Source organism: Globicephala melas, chromosome 3 (genome assembly GCF_963455315.2).
Source record: "Globicephala melas chromosome 3, mGloMel1.2, whole genome shotgun sequence".
NCBI classification, from domain to species: Eukaryota; Metazoa; Chordata; class Mammalia; order Artiodactyla; family Delphinidae; genus Globicephala; species Globicephala melas.
This window is the reverse complement of record NC_083316.1, coordinates 94910272-94928927: the sequence shown is the minus strand read 5'-3', so window position 1 is coordinate 94928927 and position 18656 is coordinate 94910272. Positions and strand designations below refer to the sequence as shown.

Sequence of the window (18656 nt, the reverse complement as noted above, 5' to 3'; positions counted from 1 at the left end):
GGTGATGAAAATTTTCTCTATTTTGTTAAGGAGAATGATTAAAAGGGTATATATAATTTCTGAAATTCATCAAACTGAACACACTTAAAATCTCTGCATTTTCTGCAGGTAGATTATATTTCACTAAAAAAACAGTAAATGAATATAGCAGCATTTAAATCTCACAAACATTTACATTCAGTCAATTCCAGCATATGGAAAAACCATGGCTTTCACTTCATTCTTAACATGCCAACAACTAACGCAACAAATGAGGCAGAAATTTGACTTGTATATGGATATAATTATAACAAAATACCTTTCCTATAAATGCAGATGATAATGTTAAGAAGCGTTTAAATCTTGAAAAAGCACTCAGATATGTATTCATAGTTACATATTTAGATTTAGCTATATGAAGTATGTTTTTTCTGTTCTCTTTTTAATAAAGCCATTCATCCATCCTTAGAATTCCAAAAGAAATGAAATAAGAATATAAAAGAAAATAATAAAAGAATACATTAAGTTTTAAAAATGTCAAATCTAAATTTCTTATATTACATATAAAAGACAGGTATTTAACAATTAATGAAGCAAACAATTAGTTGTTACACTTAACAATAAAGTAAATCTTACTATAATGGCTTAAAGAGAATTTTTTTAAAAGACTGTTCAGGAACATTATTATCTTAAGAACGTTAGCCATCCTTTTTTTTTTTTTTTTTTGCGGTACGTGGGCCTCTCACTGTTGTGGCCTCTCCCGTTGCGGAGCACAGGCTCCAGACACGCAGGCTCAGCGGCCATGGCTCACGGGTGCAGCCGCTCTGCGGCATGTGGGATCTTCCCAGACCGGAGCACGAACCCGTGTCCCCTGCATCGGCAGGCAGACTCTCAACCACTGCGACACCAGGGAAGCCCTAGCCATCCATTTTTAAATGCAGGTTTCTCAAGAACATATGAGACATGATGAATTTTCACTACATAATGAAATAATAAATTTGCTATGTAACTGGTAAAATTAAGAACACTCTTAACAGGACGCAATCACAATACACACATTTTGAGCATTCAAAACAAACACAACTGTCAAATTTATCTTTAAAATTTTCCTAACAAACATACAAGTACATTTTAAGAAAAGGAATCAGTACAGGAATCAGTAGCCTTTAAAGAGCAGGCTATTCAGAGTGCTAAAAATATGCCTTATGTATATTTCTTATAATCATATCTGTTACTGAGGAATAGGGTGAACTTCAAATATCTTAGAAAAAATATCATATAAAAAAACACAATTCTTTTCCTTAAGGTCTCAGAAAAAAAGAGATGTATCAATATGTCAGTAATATTTAACATATAAGTTTTTACATTTTGTATAGCAGGAATATACATAAAGGAACTCTAACCAGAATTTTAGGAGTAAAATTAAACATAGTATTCAAGTTCTGTCTGAAAGGGTATTCATAATTTAATAAATGTTGTAACCACACAGGCATTTTAACAAAAATCAAACAGAAAATCCTGTTAGAAGGACACTGCTAACATAGTCAACACTGATAAAAGAGGGAAGACTACCAATTCTAATAAGCAGTGGTAACATTTCAGTGTCCAAAGAGGTTAAGATAAAAAAAAAAAAAAAAGTGAGACAGGATAAAATTTTTAAATCCCTTCAATCATATCCTGTAAAAAGCTATCCAATCAATTTTCAATCTGCCTCTCACTTATTAGATTTAAATAACAGAAGATGAAAAGAGGTGTTTTTAAAAACTGAATTAAAAATAAGTTCCTTTTGATTTTTTAACTTGTTATTTAACTGAATCTGACTCTCTTTGAATTCAGAATTACACAGATGTTCCACTGCAAGCACCACACAGTTTATGTTAACCTCTAAATGACTATAAAACAGTCTTTGCAAATACAACTTTTGTTCATTATATAATAAATCACTGCCATATATTTCTGTTACAATTTAAATGACATGATCTATTTTCATCCACAGCTATTTTAGTCACCGTATCTTAACAGTCAACAGGGCAAAAAGGAAGATAACATTATAGTTGTCAGAGGTACCATGACATAAAAGGCTCAATTAAGAGAGAGACCAATCTCGGACTTCCCTGGTGGTGCAGCGGTTGAGAATCCGCCTGCCAATGCAGGGGACACAGGTTTGAGCCCTGGTCTGGGAAGATCCCACATGCCACGGAGCAACTAAAGTCCATGTGCCACAACTACTGAGCCTGCGCTCTAGAGCCTGTGTGCCACAACTACTGAGCCTGCATGCCACAACTACTGAAGCCCATGCACCTAGATCCTGTGCTCTGCAACGAGAAGCCACCGCAATGAGAAGCCCACGCACCGCAACAAAGAGTAGCCCCCGCTCACCACAACTAGAGAAAGCCTGCACGTAGCAACGAAGACCCAATGCAGCCAAAAATAAATAAATAAAATTAAAAAAAAAAAAGAGAGAGAGCCCAATCTGATTCCCACCTCACCTTCACCATGGACCACTTGGGTTAACACGGTAAAGGTACACTTTCGAAAGTTTTATTTCTTTTTCAAAGATATAAAACACACATATACACACACAAACTATGTAAACTACCCTGCATAAAGCCTGACACAGAAAAATTTTGCTGCTAACATTTAGGTGGTAGTAGAGCACAGTGGCTTAGGAGTGTAACTACTTTGTTAAATCCCAACTCTACCACTCATTTAGCTGCGTGACCATGGACCAATTATTTAATCTCTCTAATCCTCAGTTTAATTTTAAATATAAACTAGAACTATTAATGGATCTTACAAGATATAATGCACTGAGTTTTTGGTCCACTGTAAACATAAGAAATGTTTGATATTATTATATGATCTTAATTAGCATTTAAGGTATTAAAAAATGTATTAGCTACCCTCTCATATACTCTGTATTGGCAAAAGATAATTTCCTACATTCTCAAGGGACCAGTGTCATAGGGACCAATTAATCATATCCAACTACTTTTTTGCATATTTTATATAACAACTGATCAAACTACTTCTTAAACAGAAGTTAATGTAATACAACATAAGGAAGAAATATTACTTTTTAAAAAAATTTTTTTTATTTATTTTATTTTTGGCTGCGTTGGGTCCTCACCACGACGCGCGGGTTTTCTCTAGTTGTGGCGAGTGGGGACTACTCTTCGTTGTGGTGCATGGGCTTCTCATTGCAGTGGCTTCTCTTGTTGCGGAGCACGGATTCTAGGCACACAGGCTTCAGTAGTTGTGGCATGTAGGCTCAGTAGTTGTGGCTCGCAGGCTCAGTAGTTGTGGTACACGGGCCTAGCTGCTCTGCGGCATGTGGGATCTTCCCAGACCAGGGCTTGAACTCGGGTCCCCTGCATTGGCAGGCAGACTCTTAACCACTGCGCTACCAGGGAAGCCCCAGAAACATTACTTTTAAAAAAGCAACAAACTATCAGCCAGAAAACAATAAAAAATGACTTACTATCAGAGGTGAAAAAAGAAATATTTTTAACTATACAAGTATACTGTACTTATATAAATGCAAGAAAAAAAACAGAAGAAAATTATATAAATATAAAAAATAGGCAAATATTCAAAGACAAGTAGAGATTTTTTTTTTTAATGGCAATGGTTAAAAAAATTTTAGGGATTAAAAAATGGAAAACAAAATCTGTACAGGGTACAGGAAAAAGCAGAAATTAAAATGAAAAATGAAACTGATGTGGAGGACACTTGAGAGCTCTTAGAATGTACAGTTTAAAAGAAAAAGAGAGAAATGAAAACAATACCGGGGCATTTTCTAAAAACCCATACCTAGCATCTTTTTGTTTCTACTTTATACATTAGATCCCCAGAATTTATTCATCTTATAACTGGAAATTTGTATTCTTTGAACAACATTGCCTCCATTTCCCTACCCCAGCCCCAGTCCCTGGTAACCACCATCCTACTCTCTTTTTAATTTTTTTTGCCGTACCACCCAGCATGCAGGATCTTACTTCCCTGACCAGGGATTGAACCTGTTCCCCTGCCGTGGAAGCGAGGAGTCTTAACCACTGGACTACCAGGGAAGTCCCCAGCATCTTACTTAATGATGAGAGACTGAATGCTTCCTCTCTAAAACTGGGAACAAAGCATGATGTTCAAACTTACCAATCTTATTCAACATCATATTATAAGTCCTAGTCAGTACAGTAAGGCAGGAAAAACAAAAGGTGAACAAACTGAAAAGGAAGAAATAAAACTATCTCTATATGCATGAACAATCTGACTTTCTACAAAGAAAATCACAAGGAAAACCACCAAAAAAACTGCTATAACTAATTTGTGAGTTTACCAAGGTCTTGAATACAATATCAATATATAAAAATCAATTGTGTTTCTATATACTAGCAGTAAACAACTAGAAACCAAAATTTTAAAACCAGTACCATTTACAACAACTACAAAAAAAAAACTTAGGTTAAGATACAAAACCAAAGGCAGTATCAATAAAAGAAAAAAATGATAAATCAAACTTGATCAGATTTTAAAGGTTTTACTTTGCAAAAGACACTGTTAGAAACTAAAAAGGAAAGCTACAGACTAAGAGAAAATATCTGCAAATCATATATCTGACAAAGGACTCAAAAGAGTCACAAAACTCAACAGAAAGAAAACAAACACCTTCTACAAATTGTAACAACCAAAAACACAAGAACAAAAACAAAACCCATGCATTTCTGTATGCTGGGATTTACACTTGTAATTGTCCTTTATATTTATATTACTATAATTATCTGTCACAGTGTGGAAATACAGTTAGACAAAAGATCTGAACACACACTTCACAAAAGGAGACATATGGATGGCAAGTAACTACATAAAAAGATAATCATCATAATCTGTTATTAGGGAAATATAAATTCAAAACACAAGGTATCATTACAAAACCTAAAAGAATAGCTTTAATACAGACAACTGACAATACCAAGAGCTGACAAGGATTTGGAACTACTGGAACGCTAATATAATGCTGGTGAAAATGCAAAATAACACCAATCACAAATATTTCCAGAAAATAGAAAGAGGAGAGCGGAACTTTTCAGATATAATAATTTACGCCATACATACACATTGAAAAATATCTTTTGAGTAGTATATACTATACCTTGTGGGGTGCAAGAATCCTCTGCCTGAATTTTTCAATTGTTTCTTGACCCATAGAAGACCAAGCACTGACAAATGCTTCTGCTTTGTCTTGTCTAAGATGAATGTTCTCTAACTGCTGCTGCAAAGCTGCTGGCTTCACGTTGTAATATACTGCCTATTAAAGAGGAAAAAAAAATTATATATATCCCTACTGTTCATACAGAGACCTTGAACTGTAATCAAATACAACATTATTTTAAATGATTTAAATTTTAAAAATTTCATATTTCTGCTGCAGAAATTTTTTTATTTTACAAATAATAATATACTCAACCAAGGGCTGGAAGATTCAGAATTAAATGGCCTAAATTATTCAAGCTAAACTGCTTCATTTTTGCCTGTGGTTTAAGTAATACTAAATCCACTTAAGAGAAAAACTTCTTTGCTTTGGCTATGTAAATGGTATCCTAATTAAAAGTTCAATTCCTTATTTCATTTCATTATTTCAAATAAGTACACAGTGGTTTTGTTTCCCAACTATCAAAGTTTTTTTTCCAAGAAACACTTTCTCAAAAGTTTTTTTTCCAAGAAACACTTTCTCAAGTTTTTTTTCCAAGAAACACTTTCTCAAAACCACGTTCATCTACCAACTTCCTAGGTAATATATGATAAAAAACTGAAAACTTTTTTACGGTGATACCTGTTGTTTTTTACATTATTCTGAAAAAACTTCCTCATAAACCCCAGGCTGCTCTGCCCTATTCAGTTATCCTTTTCTTCTACTGAAGGTTCACCAAGGATAAGAACCATAATCAACTTTATGATCTGTAACCTGTATAAGGCTGCATGTAGTAGGTGCCTAGCAGCTTGTCCTCCTAACGGTATCTATTCACTAGAATGCCCAGAAAGCTACAGTATTGTTTATTGTGAAATAAACTTTTACTTCACAAGTATTCTACTTAATCAAACAACAGGAATTTATTAAGAATCTATTTTATAGACACTACGGAGAACAGTATGGCAGTTCCTTAAAAAACTAAAAATAGAACCATATGACCCAGCAATCCCACTACTGGGCATATACCCTAAGAAAACCATAATTCAAAAAGAGTCATGTACCACAATGTTCATTGCAGCACTATTTACAACAGCCAGGACATGGAAGCAACCTAAGTGTCCATTGACCAATGAATGGATAAAGAAGATGTGGCACATATATACAACAGAATATTACTCAGCCACAGAAAGAAACAAAATTGAGTCATTTGTAGTGAGGTGGATGGACCTAGAGTCTGTCATACAGAGTGAAGTAAGTCAAAAAGAGAAAAACAAATACTGTATGCTAACCCATATATATGGAATCTAAAAAAAAAGGTTCTAATGAACCTAGGGGCAGGACAGGAATAAAGATGCAGACATAGAGAATGGACTTAAGGACACGGGGAGGGGGAAGGGTAAGCTGGGACGAAGTGAGAGAGTAACATTGACATACATACACTACCAAGTGTAAAATAGCTAGTGGGAAGCAGCTGCATAGCACAGGGAGATCAGCTCAGTGCTTTGTGACCACCTAGAGGGGTGGGATAGGGAGGGTGGGAGGGAAACACAAGAGGGAGGGGATATGGGGATGTATGTATACGTATAGCTGATTCACTTTGTTATACAGCAGAAACTAACCCAACATTGTAAAGCAATTACACTCCAATAAAGATGTTAAAAAAAAATTATTTTTAGCCCAGCAATGTGCTACATTTACATAAGATGCACAGAAAATGTGATCCTGGCCCCATACAAATTCAAAACCTAGTGAAGGAGACACAACTGACATACATGAAATAATGAAAAGACTAACAATGTGCTCTACCATGATGAGGCAAGCATAAAAGGAATCCAAATAAGGGGAGGACTGCAAATATAAGGGGTCAAAGCTGCAGTGGGAGGAGATGTGATTTTAACAGAACAATGAACTTGAACAATGAACTGAATTTAGATGTAAAGAAGGGATGCAGAAGAACAGCTCAGTAGGAAGAAATAGTATGACAAAAGGTTCTTTGACAAATATTTCTTTTCTAAATGTTTTATCAACCTAGTCAAATAGATCCTCCAAAATCATTTATTAAATTTCTTAAATAAAATGTGTTCATTTTTCCAAATTTTTTTTCCAAATTATTATACCAAGTAACAATAAATTTGAATCTTTTTTAACTGTCTCAAGTCAACGAAGTCTTGATTCATACTGTCAAATACTTTACTCACGCTGCTCAACACTAAGACTGTTTTAGTAGAACGCAATACCATGGAAAAAAAATCACATTCAAAATTTTTTTACTACATCAAAATTTTTTGATAAAACATATTCACAGCTTCCATCTGTATACTTGAGAAAAATAAGATAAAATGTTATAGATATCACAGCAATGCAAACATGTAGTAAACAAACCATGGTTAGGAAATTTGGGGCAATAAAAATACCTGTTCTAAAATAAAAGATATTGTTTCAAGAACTAGGTGAAGATCTTGTCTCTCCAGAGAAAATGCAGCTTGAAGTTTTTCTTCCTCTTCTTCACTGAAACTATTCTCAGCCTACAACACAGAAAGCAATCTATTAGCATACACTCAGGTATTCAAAACTCAGATACTCAACAGAAGATTCATTTATTCATATGACAATGAGAACTTGAAAGAAAGAAAGTAAATCCATCCTAGAAAGAAACTGACGTGTCTCTAAATTTCAATATCTTAAAATCATAGTACAGTTCATTACCTGGCTCTTGCCAAATAAATTTCATTTAAAAAACCCAGTATTTTCAATTCTATGATGTATAGGAGGTGGAAAATAATGGTAAATAACATAAACGATGGACATTTAACATATACACTAATATGTATAAAATGGATAACTAAAAAGAACCTGCTGTATAAAAAAATTTTTTTAAAAAATGGATATTTAGAAAAAACAATACTACAAGGTAAAACCCCAAAATGTTAACAATAATTAATAGTAATCTCCATCTTTACTCACAACATTATAATCAACTATATTCCAGTATCAAATAAAAATTGAGAAAGAAAATTTAAAAAACATTGGGGGGGGGACACCTTCTCTGCAATAATACTATCCAATTATAATGGGCCCCAGCAACTCTTCTAAGAGCCCAGAGCAAAATCTCCATCTAAGAGAACAGCATTTTAAGGCAGAAAATACCTGGCGGCTCCTTTCCTTTGGTAGCTCTTTCCTCCCCCCAACTCACCCCAAAACCTCTGCCAGTATATGACCTTACCTAGCCCTAAGCCCCTGTAGGCATTTAATAAGAGGGAGCCTACCCTGGAAGCATTAAACAGATAAAAACCGTTAACCTTGGGAACCTTTATCTACATCCTCCATTACCTAGCACCAGGATTCCCATCAGATAGAGAGGTGGCAACTAGTTTAACCCTTAGGATTATTTTATTAAAAGTCAATGGGTTATGGGATGCAGCAAAAGCAATTCTTAAAGGGAAATTTACAGTGGTACAGGCTTTAAGAAACAAAAAAAATCTCAAACAATCTAACCCACCACCTAAAAGAATTAGAAAAAGTAAAACAAAACTTAAATTCAGAAGAAGGAGCTAATAAAGGTCAGAGAGGAAATAAATAAAATAGAGATGAAAAAAACAATAGAAAAAAAATCAATAAAACCAAGAGCTGATTCTTTGAAAGGGTAAACAAAATTGACAAACCTCTGGCCAGGCTCACTAAGAAGAAAAGAGAGAAGACCCAAATAAAATAAGAAATGGAAGAGGAGAAATCACAACTGATACTGCAGAAGTACAAAAAAAATATATATATATATAAAAATATAAAAATATATATATATAAATATATATATATACACACACACACACATACATATATATATATATATTTACTGAGTACTTATTATGTGCTACATAGATAGTTTATGTCCTCAGGAGTACTATCGTCTAGTTAGAAAGACAAATTAAAAACAAATAATTGTTCCAATAACTTCCCTTTTTAATGAGTTTTGCCAAAGTATGGATTATTATAAGAGCATATATAAAGCAAGAAATTAAGTCTTTTTGATAATTTTAATATTTTCTAAAACTTACACATTACACACATTACTTTTATAAGCAATATATGAAAGAAAGAAGTTAGCCATCTGAGTATAAGTTCTGGCTACTCTCCTTTCTTTCATTTCCAAAATAATCTCCTTGATCTAAAGACTGGTTTTTCAAGTATGAAAAATATACACTATTAGAACTGCTTTCAAATAAAAATACTTTATCCACACATACCAAAAACAACTTTCCCTGCTGCTGCCTCTCCCCAACAGCTACATGGAGAAGTTTCAGAAGTCCATGCCTTAACAGCTTAGGATGAGGTACAACTTTACAATTGCTCAAGTGAAGCAGCATTAGAACTCTAAGCTGGCATATTTTTGGTTTGGGGAGGCTAGTCACCAGAACTCCCAGTATCTACTACCTGTTTTATGACTGAGAAAAGCATGAACGCAATTTGGCCAAAATGCCAATCACTTACCTCAAGAACAATGTTTTGATTTTAAAGTTCCAGAATTTCTGTGATTACCATACACCTTCTTGAAATAATGACCTACAGTACCAGACTTTATCAATATGAGGAAGAGAATAACAGTATTACTCATGTACAATCAATGAACCACATGTTGCATTAAATTCAATGGATATGTACAATTTAACTTCCAAGTTTGTCAATCTGATTCCTTTAAATATACACCAAATGAGATATTTTGACAAAATAAAAAGTGATTGAGCACGTAGAAAAATAAACTTCAGTGTCCTCAATATGTACAAGAAAATGAGACTTTTTTTTTAAGTTTTTTTTTTCTGATGTGGACCATTTTTAAAGTCTTTATTGAATTTGTTACAATACTGCTTCTGCTTTATGTTTTGGTTTTTTGGCCACGAGGCATGTGGGATCTTAGCTCCCCGACCAGGCATCGAACCCACTTCCCCTGCATTGGAAGGCAGATTCTTGACCACTGGACCGCCAGGGAAGTCCCAAGACATTTTTAAAAAGAGCAAGAAAAGGGACATTCTCAAGATCTTCAAGGACATCATATTAATAAAGTGGTTTGGAGTGAAGGGGGACAAGGGAACATGTATCGCCCCCCATCCACTGGTACATGAAACGTGCACCCTTAAAATAAGGTGGCGCTTAAAATATGTGAACAGAACAACAAATGGAGAATAAAATACAGCCATGAAAAAAAGTTCCAAATCCATAGTCAATATCTTGCTCCAGCGACAACCCTGGGTAGATCAATATTAAATGTAAGTCACTCTATTTGCTTCCAGACAGAAGCAGGTTAACTTCTTCCTAGGTACCAAAAGTAACCCACACATACTTGGGTGTTGAAGAGAAAGTAAAGGAGATATATTCGTTTTTACCCTCTCAGTGGGAGAAATTTAAGGCCCATGTTTATAGAATTAGAGAGCAAGTGTCCAAGAAACAAATTTTTTGGGTTTTTTTGTGGTACGCAGGCCTCTCACTGTTGTGGCCTCTCCCGTTGAGGAGCACAGGCTCCGGACCCGCAGGCTCAGCGGCCATGGCTCACGGGCCCAGCCGCTCCGCGGCATGTGGGATCTTCCCGGACCAGGGCACGAACCCGTGTCCCCTGCATTGGCAGGCGGACCCTCAATCACTGTGCCACCAGGGAAGCCCAAAACTTAAATTTGAAATGGAAAATGGATGTTAATTTTTTCTATATATTTAAAAAGCATATGCCATAGACATATATACACAGGCAAAAAGGAAAAACAGTATTTAAAAAGAATAACTGCTGTATGACTTGACATGGAAAGATCTTTGATACAAGTGATAAGTGAAAAAGGTAAACAGTATAATGCCACTTATGAACGCATTTATATAAAAACCAAAAATTTCTATTTATATCTGCGTGCACATATGTTTGCACATCTGTATTTATTAATACTTGAAAAAAAGACCTGGAAAGATGAAAACCAAAGCGACAACAAAGACTCCTTCTAGGGAGGTGTGGTGGTTTTATCATACCTGCAAATTCTTTTAACACTCCTCTGTTCAAAAGATGGAGCCTACTTTCATCTCCCCTGAATATGAGCCAGACTTACTGACTTACTTCTAACCAGAAGAACATAGTAAAAGGGAAGGTATGTGATATCCAAGCCTAGGTCATGAAAAGGACAGCACCTCCCTCTCTTGGACCACTCATTCTGGAAGAAGACAACTTCCGTGTCAGGAGCAAAGGCCCATGTGACAAGGAACTAACTGGTGCCACCATGTAGCCACGTTAGACGGAAATCCTCTACCCCAGTCAAAGCTTCAGGTACCAGCTGCCCCAACCAACACCTGAGAGCAGTTTCATGAGAACCCCAAGCCAGGACCACCCAGCCAAGCCAAATTCCTGCTTACAGGAAGGGTGAGAGACGATAAATGCTTATTGTTGGTTTAATCTGCTAAATTTGGAGGAAATTTGCAATTCAGCAATAGATAACTCACACAGGAGAGAATCAAGATGGAGGAAGGGGCAAGAGTTAGCCAAGGGGGCGTTTCAGTTCGTCCATGTTGTTTAAATGTCTTAAAACAAAAACTTCCTCATAAACTATTTGTGAAATTTAAAATGTAACTGAAACACTTCAATTAAGCACTCTATTTTGAACTTTAAGGGCACAAAAAAAGAACAAATCAAAAAATCCATTCTTCCAACCTTTTCTTTTTTTGAAGAATTTATTTTCTTAACATGCACGATGAGAGAACTCATCTTAATTCCACATATAGTTGAAATCAGGTCACATTCCTCAGAAAGTTATACGGATCTTCTATTCTATGAAGACAGTATACTATCTAAATAATTATGAAGGCAATTAGGTTTTAAAAACTCAGAGCACGGCTTTAGAGACAAGAGAGGCCTGTGGTCCAGAATCCAAGCTCTGACTCACATACACAGGCATACACACACACCAACACCACAATGGAAGAACACTTGGTCCTAGTAGTCTGCATATGCCATAATTTAAAATGTATGTATATATCATTTTAACCTAATAAACTAAGTTGTAAGAAGCCCTCCAGCTTATATTAAGTACAAAATCAATGCATTTTCAGAGATAAGCTACTCTTTTCTTTTTTTGTCCACATAGGTGAGGCCAATTCTTCTTTGAACAGGACCGTGCTGCACATCGTTAGGACATTTAAAGTCCCAGGGCATTAAATGCCAGCAACACCCTCCATACACTGTAACAACAACAACAACAAAATCCTCAGGCATTTCTGTATGCTGGGGTTTACATCTGTGACTGTCCTTTATATTAATATAATGAGACTTCTCTATCTGTCACAATGAGGAAATATGGTGGTACCCCCAAGTCAATCTATCAAATAAAAGAACTTTTATTTTAAACTTTTAAAAGCAATCTTTCTGAAATGTACGGCACCGATTCTAGACTTCTGTAAACAAAGTATACTGGATTACACTAGATTCTTGCAATAAGTCAGATCATAATTACGAGCATCCAAGTTCCGTGCTGCAGTTAGTTTCCTAAAGAACTGCTAAGATACACTGATGATTTTTCACATCAGAAAAAACCCTCAGATTTCTTTGCTTTTGTATTTCTTGTGTCTGATTTTCATAATTCTTCCACTTCAATCTATACCCAGCAGTTGATTCTTGAAACTGCCTACATGCCCCATCACAGGAGCGCCTTCACCCCCCAGTTTGCTGTTGCTAGTCGGCCATGGCCAGAAATCCAGACACCTCATCTTGCAGAACTAGACATATAACATAGTAACATCAATAGGCTTTGTGGGAGGGCCTAAGAGTCTCTGGAGCAAGGTATATGAGGGTTTTTTTTTTAATTGCATGAGTTGTGACAGCTATTTTAAAAATGTAGAGGCCACAAATGTTTGTTTTTAAGTTCACAGATAAGGAAGTTACTCTGATCTCCTTCAGTGTTTCCCAAGGCAGACTCTATTAGCATGCAGGATGAGACAATTCTTTGTACAGGACTGTCCTACTCACTGCAAGACATTTAAAGGTACACATATACAATGGAATATTACTCAGCCATTAAAAAGAATGAAATAATGCCATTTGCAGCAACATGGATGGATCTAGAGATTGTAAAACTAAGTAAAGTAAGTCAGACAGAAAAAGACAAGTATCAAATGATATCGCTTATATGCAGAATCTAAAAAAAGATATAAATGAACTTATTTACAAAACAGAAACAGACTCACAGACTTAGAAAATGAACTTATGGTTACCAGGGGGGAAGGGATAGTTAGGGAGATTGGGATTGACACGTACACACTCCTATACTTAAAATGGATAACCAACAAGGGCCTACTGTACAGCCAGGGAACTCTGCTCAATATTATGTAACAACCTAAATGGGAAAAGAATTTGAAAAACAATAGATCCATATATACGTATAACTGAATCACTCTGCTGTACATATGAAACTAACACAATGTTGTTAATCAACTATACTCCAATATAATATAAAAAGTTAGAAAAAACAAAGTTCCTGGGCATTAAATGCCACCAGCACCCTCCACACATTGGTAACAAACCACCCAAAATTCCCAAGTATTCCTATATGCCACGATTGCTCAGGAATAGATGCTCAGACCCATACTTAGGCATGCCCATATACTATACCTAAGCTTATTTTCCCCATGTTTATTTCTACTAGAGATTTCAAGGAACCAGTCTGGACAAAAATAGATACCCTCTGCCCACAATCCCATTTTACCAAGATCAAACTTGGTAAAATCAAAGTGTCAAGCTGATAACACTAAGAATAGCAACCAAATCCCTAAACCTCTTCACCAACTTACCTGCATGCAGTTTCACCGCTCTCAGGACTCTGCTTGTCCCAAGGCAAAGGCCAACCTGACAGACCAAGAGTACATAAAAGAAAGCTGGCAGATCTGAGACGTTGCTGCCAACTCTTTGGTAAGAGCCCTTATCACAACTGGAGTCCCTCTGGAAGAACATTCCCTAAAACTGTCCGGGGGGGTTGGGGGAATGGGATGGGTTGCCCCTTTCCTGACTTTCTCTCCTGACTTTCTGCAGGCAAGTAATCAAATACAGATGCTTCTGTCCTCAGCTGCTTCAGCTCTTCAACAACCACACCTTCTCACCTCCACGCCCCACCTCTGAAGGCACAGCATTCAAACACCTCCGTGGAATGCTTTGGCCATTCAGTTACTCTAAGATAGATATTAATGTTTTCTCAACTCCAGAGGGTCAAAGACAAACTCCAGAGGGTCACGAGTTTCCTGCAGATGTTCCATCCTCCCTCAGTATGAAGAATAAAAGTTGTATATAAGTGTTTTGTGTCCCGTATCACTTTGTGTGTGTTTAAGAAGGCAGCCACCCACAACACTGTAAATCAACTATACTTCAACTGAAAAATACAATAAAATAAATAAAATAAAAAAGAAGGCAGCCACCAACTCAGACAATCAAAGAAACTCTGTATCAACTGCCTGCATCATTCACTTTGGGACTGATTTATATACTGTTTCACACTCTTTCCTGAGCTTTACTGTAATGGGTCAGAGGGATGGATTCTGGAGCCAGACTGCCTTACTAGCTAGCTGTGTGACTTGGGCAAATTACTTCACTGGTCTCTATCTCAGTTTCTTCATGGATAAAATAAGGATGACAACAGTTCTTACTTCCTAAGGGTGCTGTGAGGATCAGATGAGTTAATACCACAAAGCCATTAGAACAGCACCGGTCACAGAGGGAGTAATGGAACTGTGAATAGCAAACACCACAGAATGTAGCTGCTATTGTGACTGTGGTTGTTCCTCCTGCTTCTCCTTCTACATCACAAATTCCTTATAGGCAGGAATTCAGAGAACCTATATTCATTTTGTGTTTCCCATGGCAAGGAAAAGAATGAACTCCAAGTATAGCTATTGAGTGCCAACTGCATAACTATCAATGTATCAAGTGTGAGAAATATAAAGATGAGTAAGACATGATACTTAAAGTATTCAAGGTCAGAGAAAGTCCCTGTAATCATGAAACAAATACTTATGATGTAGTACTAAAGTGAGGTGAGGACGAACCAAGTGTTTTAGAAGCAAAGAAGAGAGGATGAGCTGCTGAGAGTAGGACTGTCAAATCCTTGAAAGATGAATAGTTTATTCACTAAAGAAGGGAAGATATTTCAGGTAAGGGAAAGAGTATATTACACAGACACCAAGTCGAAAAAGTTCACAGTACGTTCCAGTAAAAGAGCATCCAGGGTAGCTGAAACACTTGCAAAGTGGGGAAAACACAGACTGTACCTACATTGTAACGTTAGTATAATACAATGTTAAGGAATATGAACTTTTTCCCATGAGCAATGGAAAGTCATTGATGGCTTTGAACGCTGTAAAGATATGATCAACTTTTTTTTTTTTTTTAGGAAAAAAATATTTGGAAAGATAAATGGAACAGCACCATGAAGAAGTGATAAGAAGGTAGAAGACTACAGACAGCAGTACCAGTTTGAAGGTAACTGTTGTAGTCCAAGGGAGAAATAATAAGGCTCTGAACTCAGATTACGAAGAGAACTTGGATTTGAGAGATACTTCAGAGGGAGAAAGGGCAGGGCTTTGGGACTGGTCTCTGGCCAGGAAAAAGAAGAGGTAAGAGTCTGGGTTCTCATTTAATGGTGATACTTTGCACCAGGTAGAGCAGTTAATGGGCACTCCTTAAACACATGTTGAATGGAATTAAATTTTATTAACCTGGTAAAGAAGTTAACTAAGTAATGTTAGCAAATTAACCAAGTAATGAATTACTAAGCAACAATATATCCAAGATAACCACACCCTTAAAATAAAAGTGGAAGAGAAAGATTAAATGAAAAATTACATATTGGTTGATAGCAAAACTACAGAGTTATTTTTAAGACAAAGAATGAAATCATGATATCAGAATTGTCCCAAAGCGTGTTCCACAGAGCCTTGGTTCCAAAATAAATACCATGATAAAACAGTTCCCTGGTCAAACACATTTGGAAAATTTTGCACACAACATTCATGCTTAAATATTTACTATTAACACTACCATAAAATATACTCTGAAAAGTTCCATGATTTAAAAAAATTAATTTGAATGAAGACAGAAGTTCCCAAACTTTTGACCGTGGGATATTATCAAATTTTCTAGAGACCCGGTGTTCCTGAGGACCTGCTGGAGAACAATACCTCGCAAAAGGTACTTCAAGTAGAAACCTAGAGTTGCAGTGGAATCACAAGAATATATTATAATCTATAGAAGTGAAAACATACAAACCTTCAGGTGAAGTTTTTGAAGAATTCGGGTGAGCAATCGTGGAAATCTTCCTATATCTATTTCATTTATCAGCGACACTGCTTTTTTCATGCTAAATAAATTCATAAAACAAAGTTTTAAAATGAGTTTTCCCCAAGTGGTACTGTAGTTACTGTAAGTACAGCTGTCTGTAAGTTTTCATTTCGACAACTCTGCTTGCTACAAGGTAAGTCTGAGTAAAATAAAGAAAAACAGATGATGGCCAGCAAAGGCAGGATGTTTCCAAAAGATACCTCCAAAAGTATATCTGTTGAAAAGGTCTATCTGGCAAATTTTCTCTTTCTTCTGGGCAAGGCAAACGACTAGGAGAAGCTTGCACTCTGTGGGAAATGGTATTAATTTAGGAGTGAAAGTTTATGTATCCACTTAACTCAAAACAGAACTTTGAGAAGAGTGGGAGAAGGGAATTGGCAATTACACCAAAATTAGAAAGAAAAGACTGCTGCATGGCAGGTAATGGAATAAAAAAAAAAAAACTACATACAATATCATTTGGGGTCACTAAGTACACAGCTGTTTTAAAACCCTGTTTCAATTATAATAATCAACTTAAATTATGTGATAAGAACAATTCTACTGCACCACGTTGAATATGGTTTACTGATGTGATGTGTTACCCAGGGCATTGGTGTGAGAAAAGGAACTGGCTGTCAGAACTCAAGTAATCAAAAAAGGAAAAACTTCAAAATGACAACTCTCTTCAAAAAGACTCCTGGTCCAATCTAGACACAAAGTTATTCTCCAGCCTCAATTATTTGCCTGTATACTTCCGCACTTTTCTGCATCCACAAACCACCTGCACTATTATTTTTCATTAAATGGAGTCACTTTTACTTAAATAATTTTATTTTAAAACATAACTACCTCACCATCATAGACAGCCGACCTTACTTATCTACCATAAATAGAAATGAACTAAATAAACAAATGAACTCAAAAGAAATCAAATGAAAACAAAAGCAATGTTACTCAATTCTGGCTAGATACTGTTACAAGCCAAAACTCCTGGCCTGAGGCCTAGTCTATCTCGATTGAAAAGGTATATTAACGCGTGTTAAGTATTAAAAACCATCCGGGACCAATAGGAGACTTTCTCATAATCAGGAGGTCTGAAAGAGAACTGAAAACGGAAAGGGAATACCTTTCCACGTGATTTCAGTGTTACTCCAGGCTGGCTTGGGTACCTGCGATACAGACTCGGGGAACGGTGACACTGACCACACACTGTCGTACTAACCTCAGCTGCCCAGGCCCACTGTAAGTCCACGCAGGTGAACTACCACGCAGGTGGAGGCACCCGCAGACTCGCGCAATCCCGCGGGGCCCGCACTGCGACTCCGCCAGCCCCTCCGGACACGCGCGGCCCCGCACCTGCCCCTCCGCCCCGGCCCCCCACCCGCGCCTCGGCGACAGACAGCAGCAGCATCCTTACGCCTGCCCTGTCCGCGCTGCCCCCGTGCTCAGCCGGGGCTACCTGGGGCTCTCCCGCAGAATCAGCGCCGCGGACGCCGCCATCCTCGAAGCTCCCTAGCCCTGCCGCCAGGATCAGCTGTCTGGAGTCCAACCAATGGCGGCGGCAGCGGCGGACGGCAAGCCGGAAGGCTCAAGCCACGCAGGGGCCGCGCCGCTCCGGTCCTGCGATCCTGGAGGGGCGAAGGGGCGTTCCCGTCGTCCTCCCCGCCACTCCCGCCGTTCCGAGTTAAGGCTGTACATATATTAATTTATTTATATGTACAATTTGCCTATTTTATATATATACGCATACCTGGATATGGTGTGGCTATTTTTATGTATTATGTAGGTAGCGTGTGTGTATAAACATATACATTTACGCGTACGTACATACACACATACTTTTTTTTTGGAAGAAAAAGTTTAAGCAGTGTCCGCGGTGTCTGGCCTGCGCTGCAAATGGGCAGGCGGTGGAACGCGCTCCCCGAAGGAGCCCAGGGCCAGCTCCACCCTGTGCCCTGCGCCACCAGCCCTTCCTGTATCTACACCCCTGGAGCTCTGCAGTGCCCCCACTCGGAGCCTGGGCTCTTTGTACTCTTATTCGTTCAGTAGTGTTCTTTGAGCACCTACTGTGTGCCAGGCACTGTGCTAGACACTCGGGATACAAAAGACCAAAATTCCTGCTCTTGAGGTTTGCCAGCAGGTAAATGGGCAAATGTTCGTTGTGCC

The 18656-nt window shown here is 37.3% G+C and overlaps 1 protein-coding gene across 1 annotated transcript in view; it reads right to left on the bottom strand.

Moving 5' to 3' along the window:
- The window catches only part of COMMD10 (COMM domain containing 10), a 165202-nt gene extending 147141 nt beyond the window's left edge, over positions 1 to 18061 (bottom strand). The window contains exons 1-4 of the mRNA XM_030869835.2: positions 17950 to 18061; positions 16437 to 16527; positions 7582 to 7692; positions 5129 to 5284 (exon numbers count right to left, since the gene is read on the bottom strand). Coding sequence (XP_030725695.2) covers positions 5129 to 5284; positions 7582 to 7692; positions 16437 to 16527; positions 17950 to 17990 — 399 coding nt within the window. The 5' untranslated portion in view covers positions 17991 to 18061. The remainder of the gene's footprint in view (positions 1 to 5128; positions 5285 to 7581; positions 7693 to 16436; positions 16528 to 17949) is intronic.
- Between the last annotated feature and the right edge of the window lie 595 nt (positions 18062 to 18656).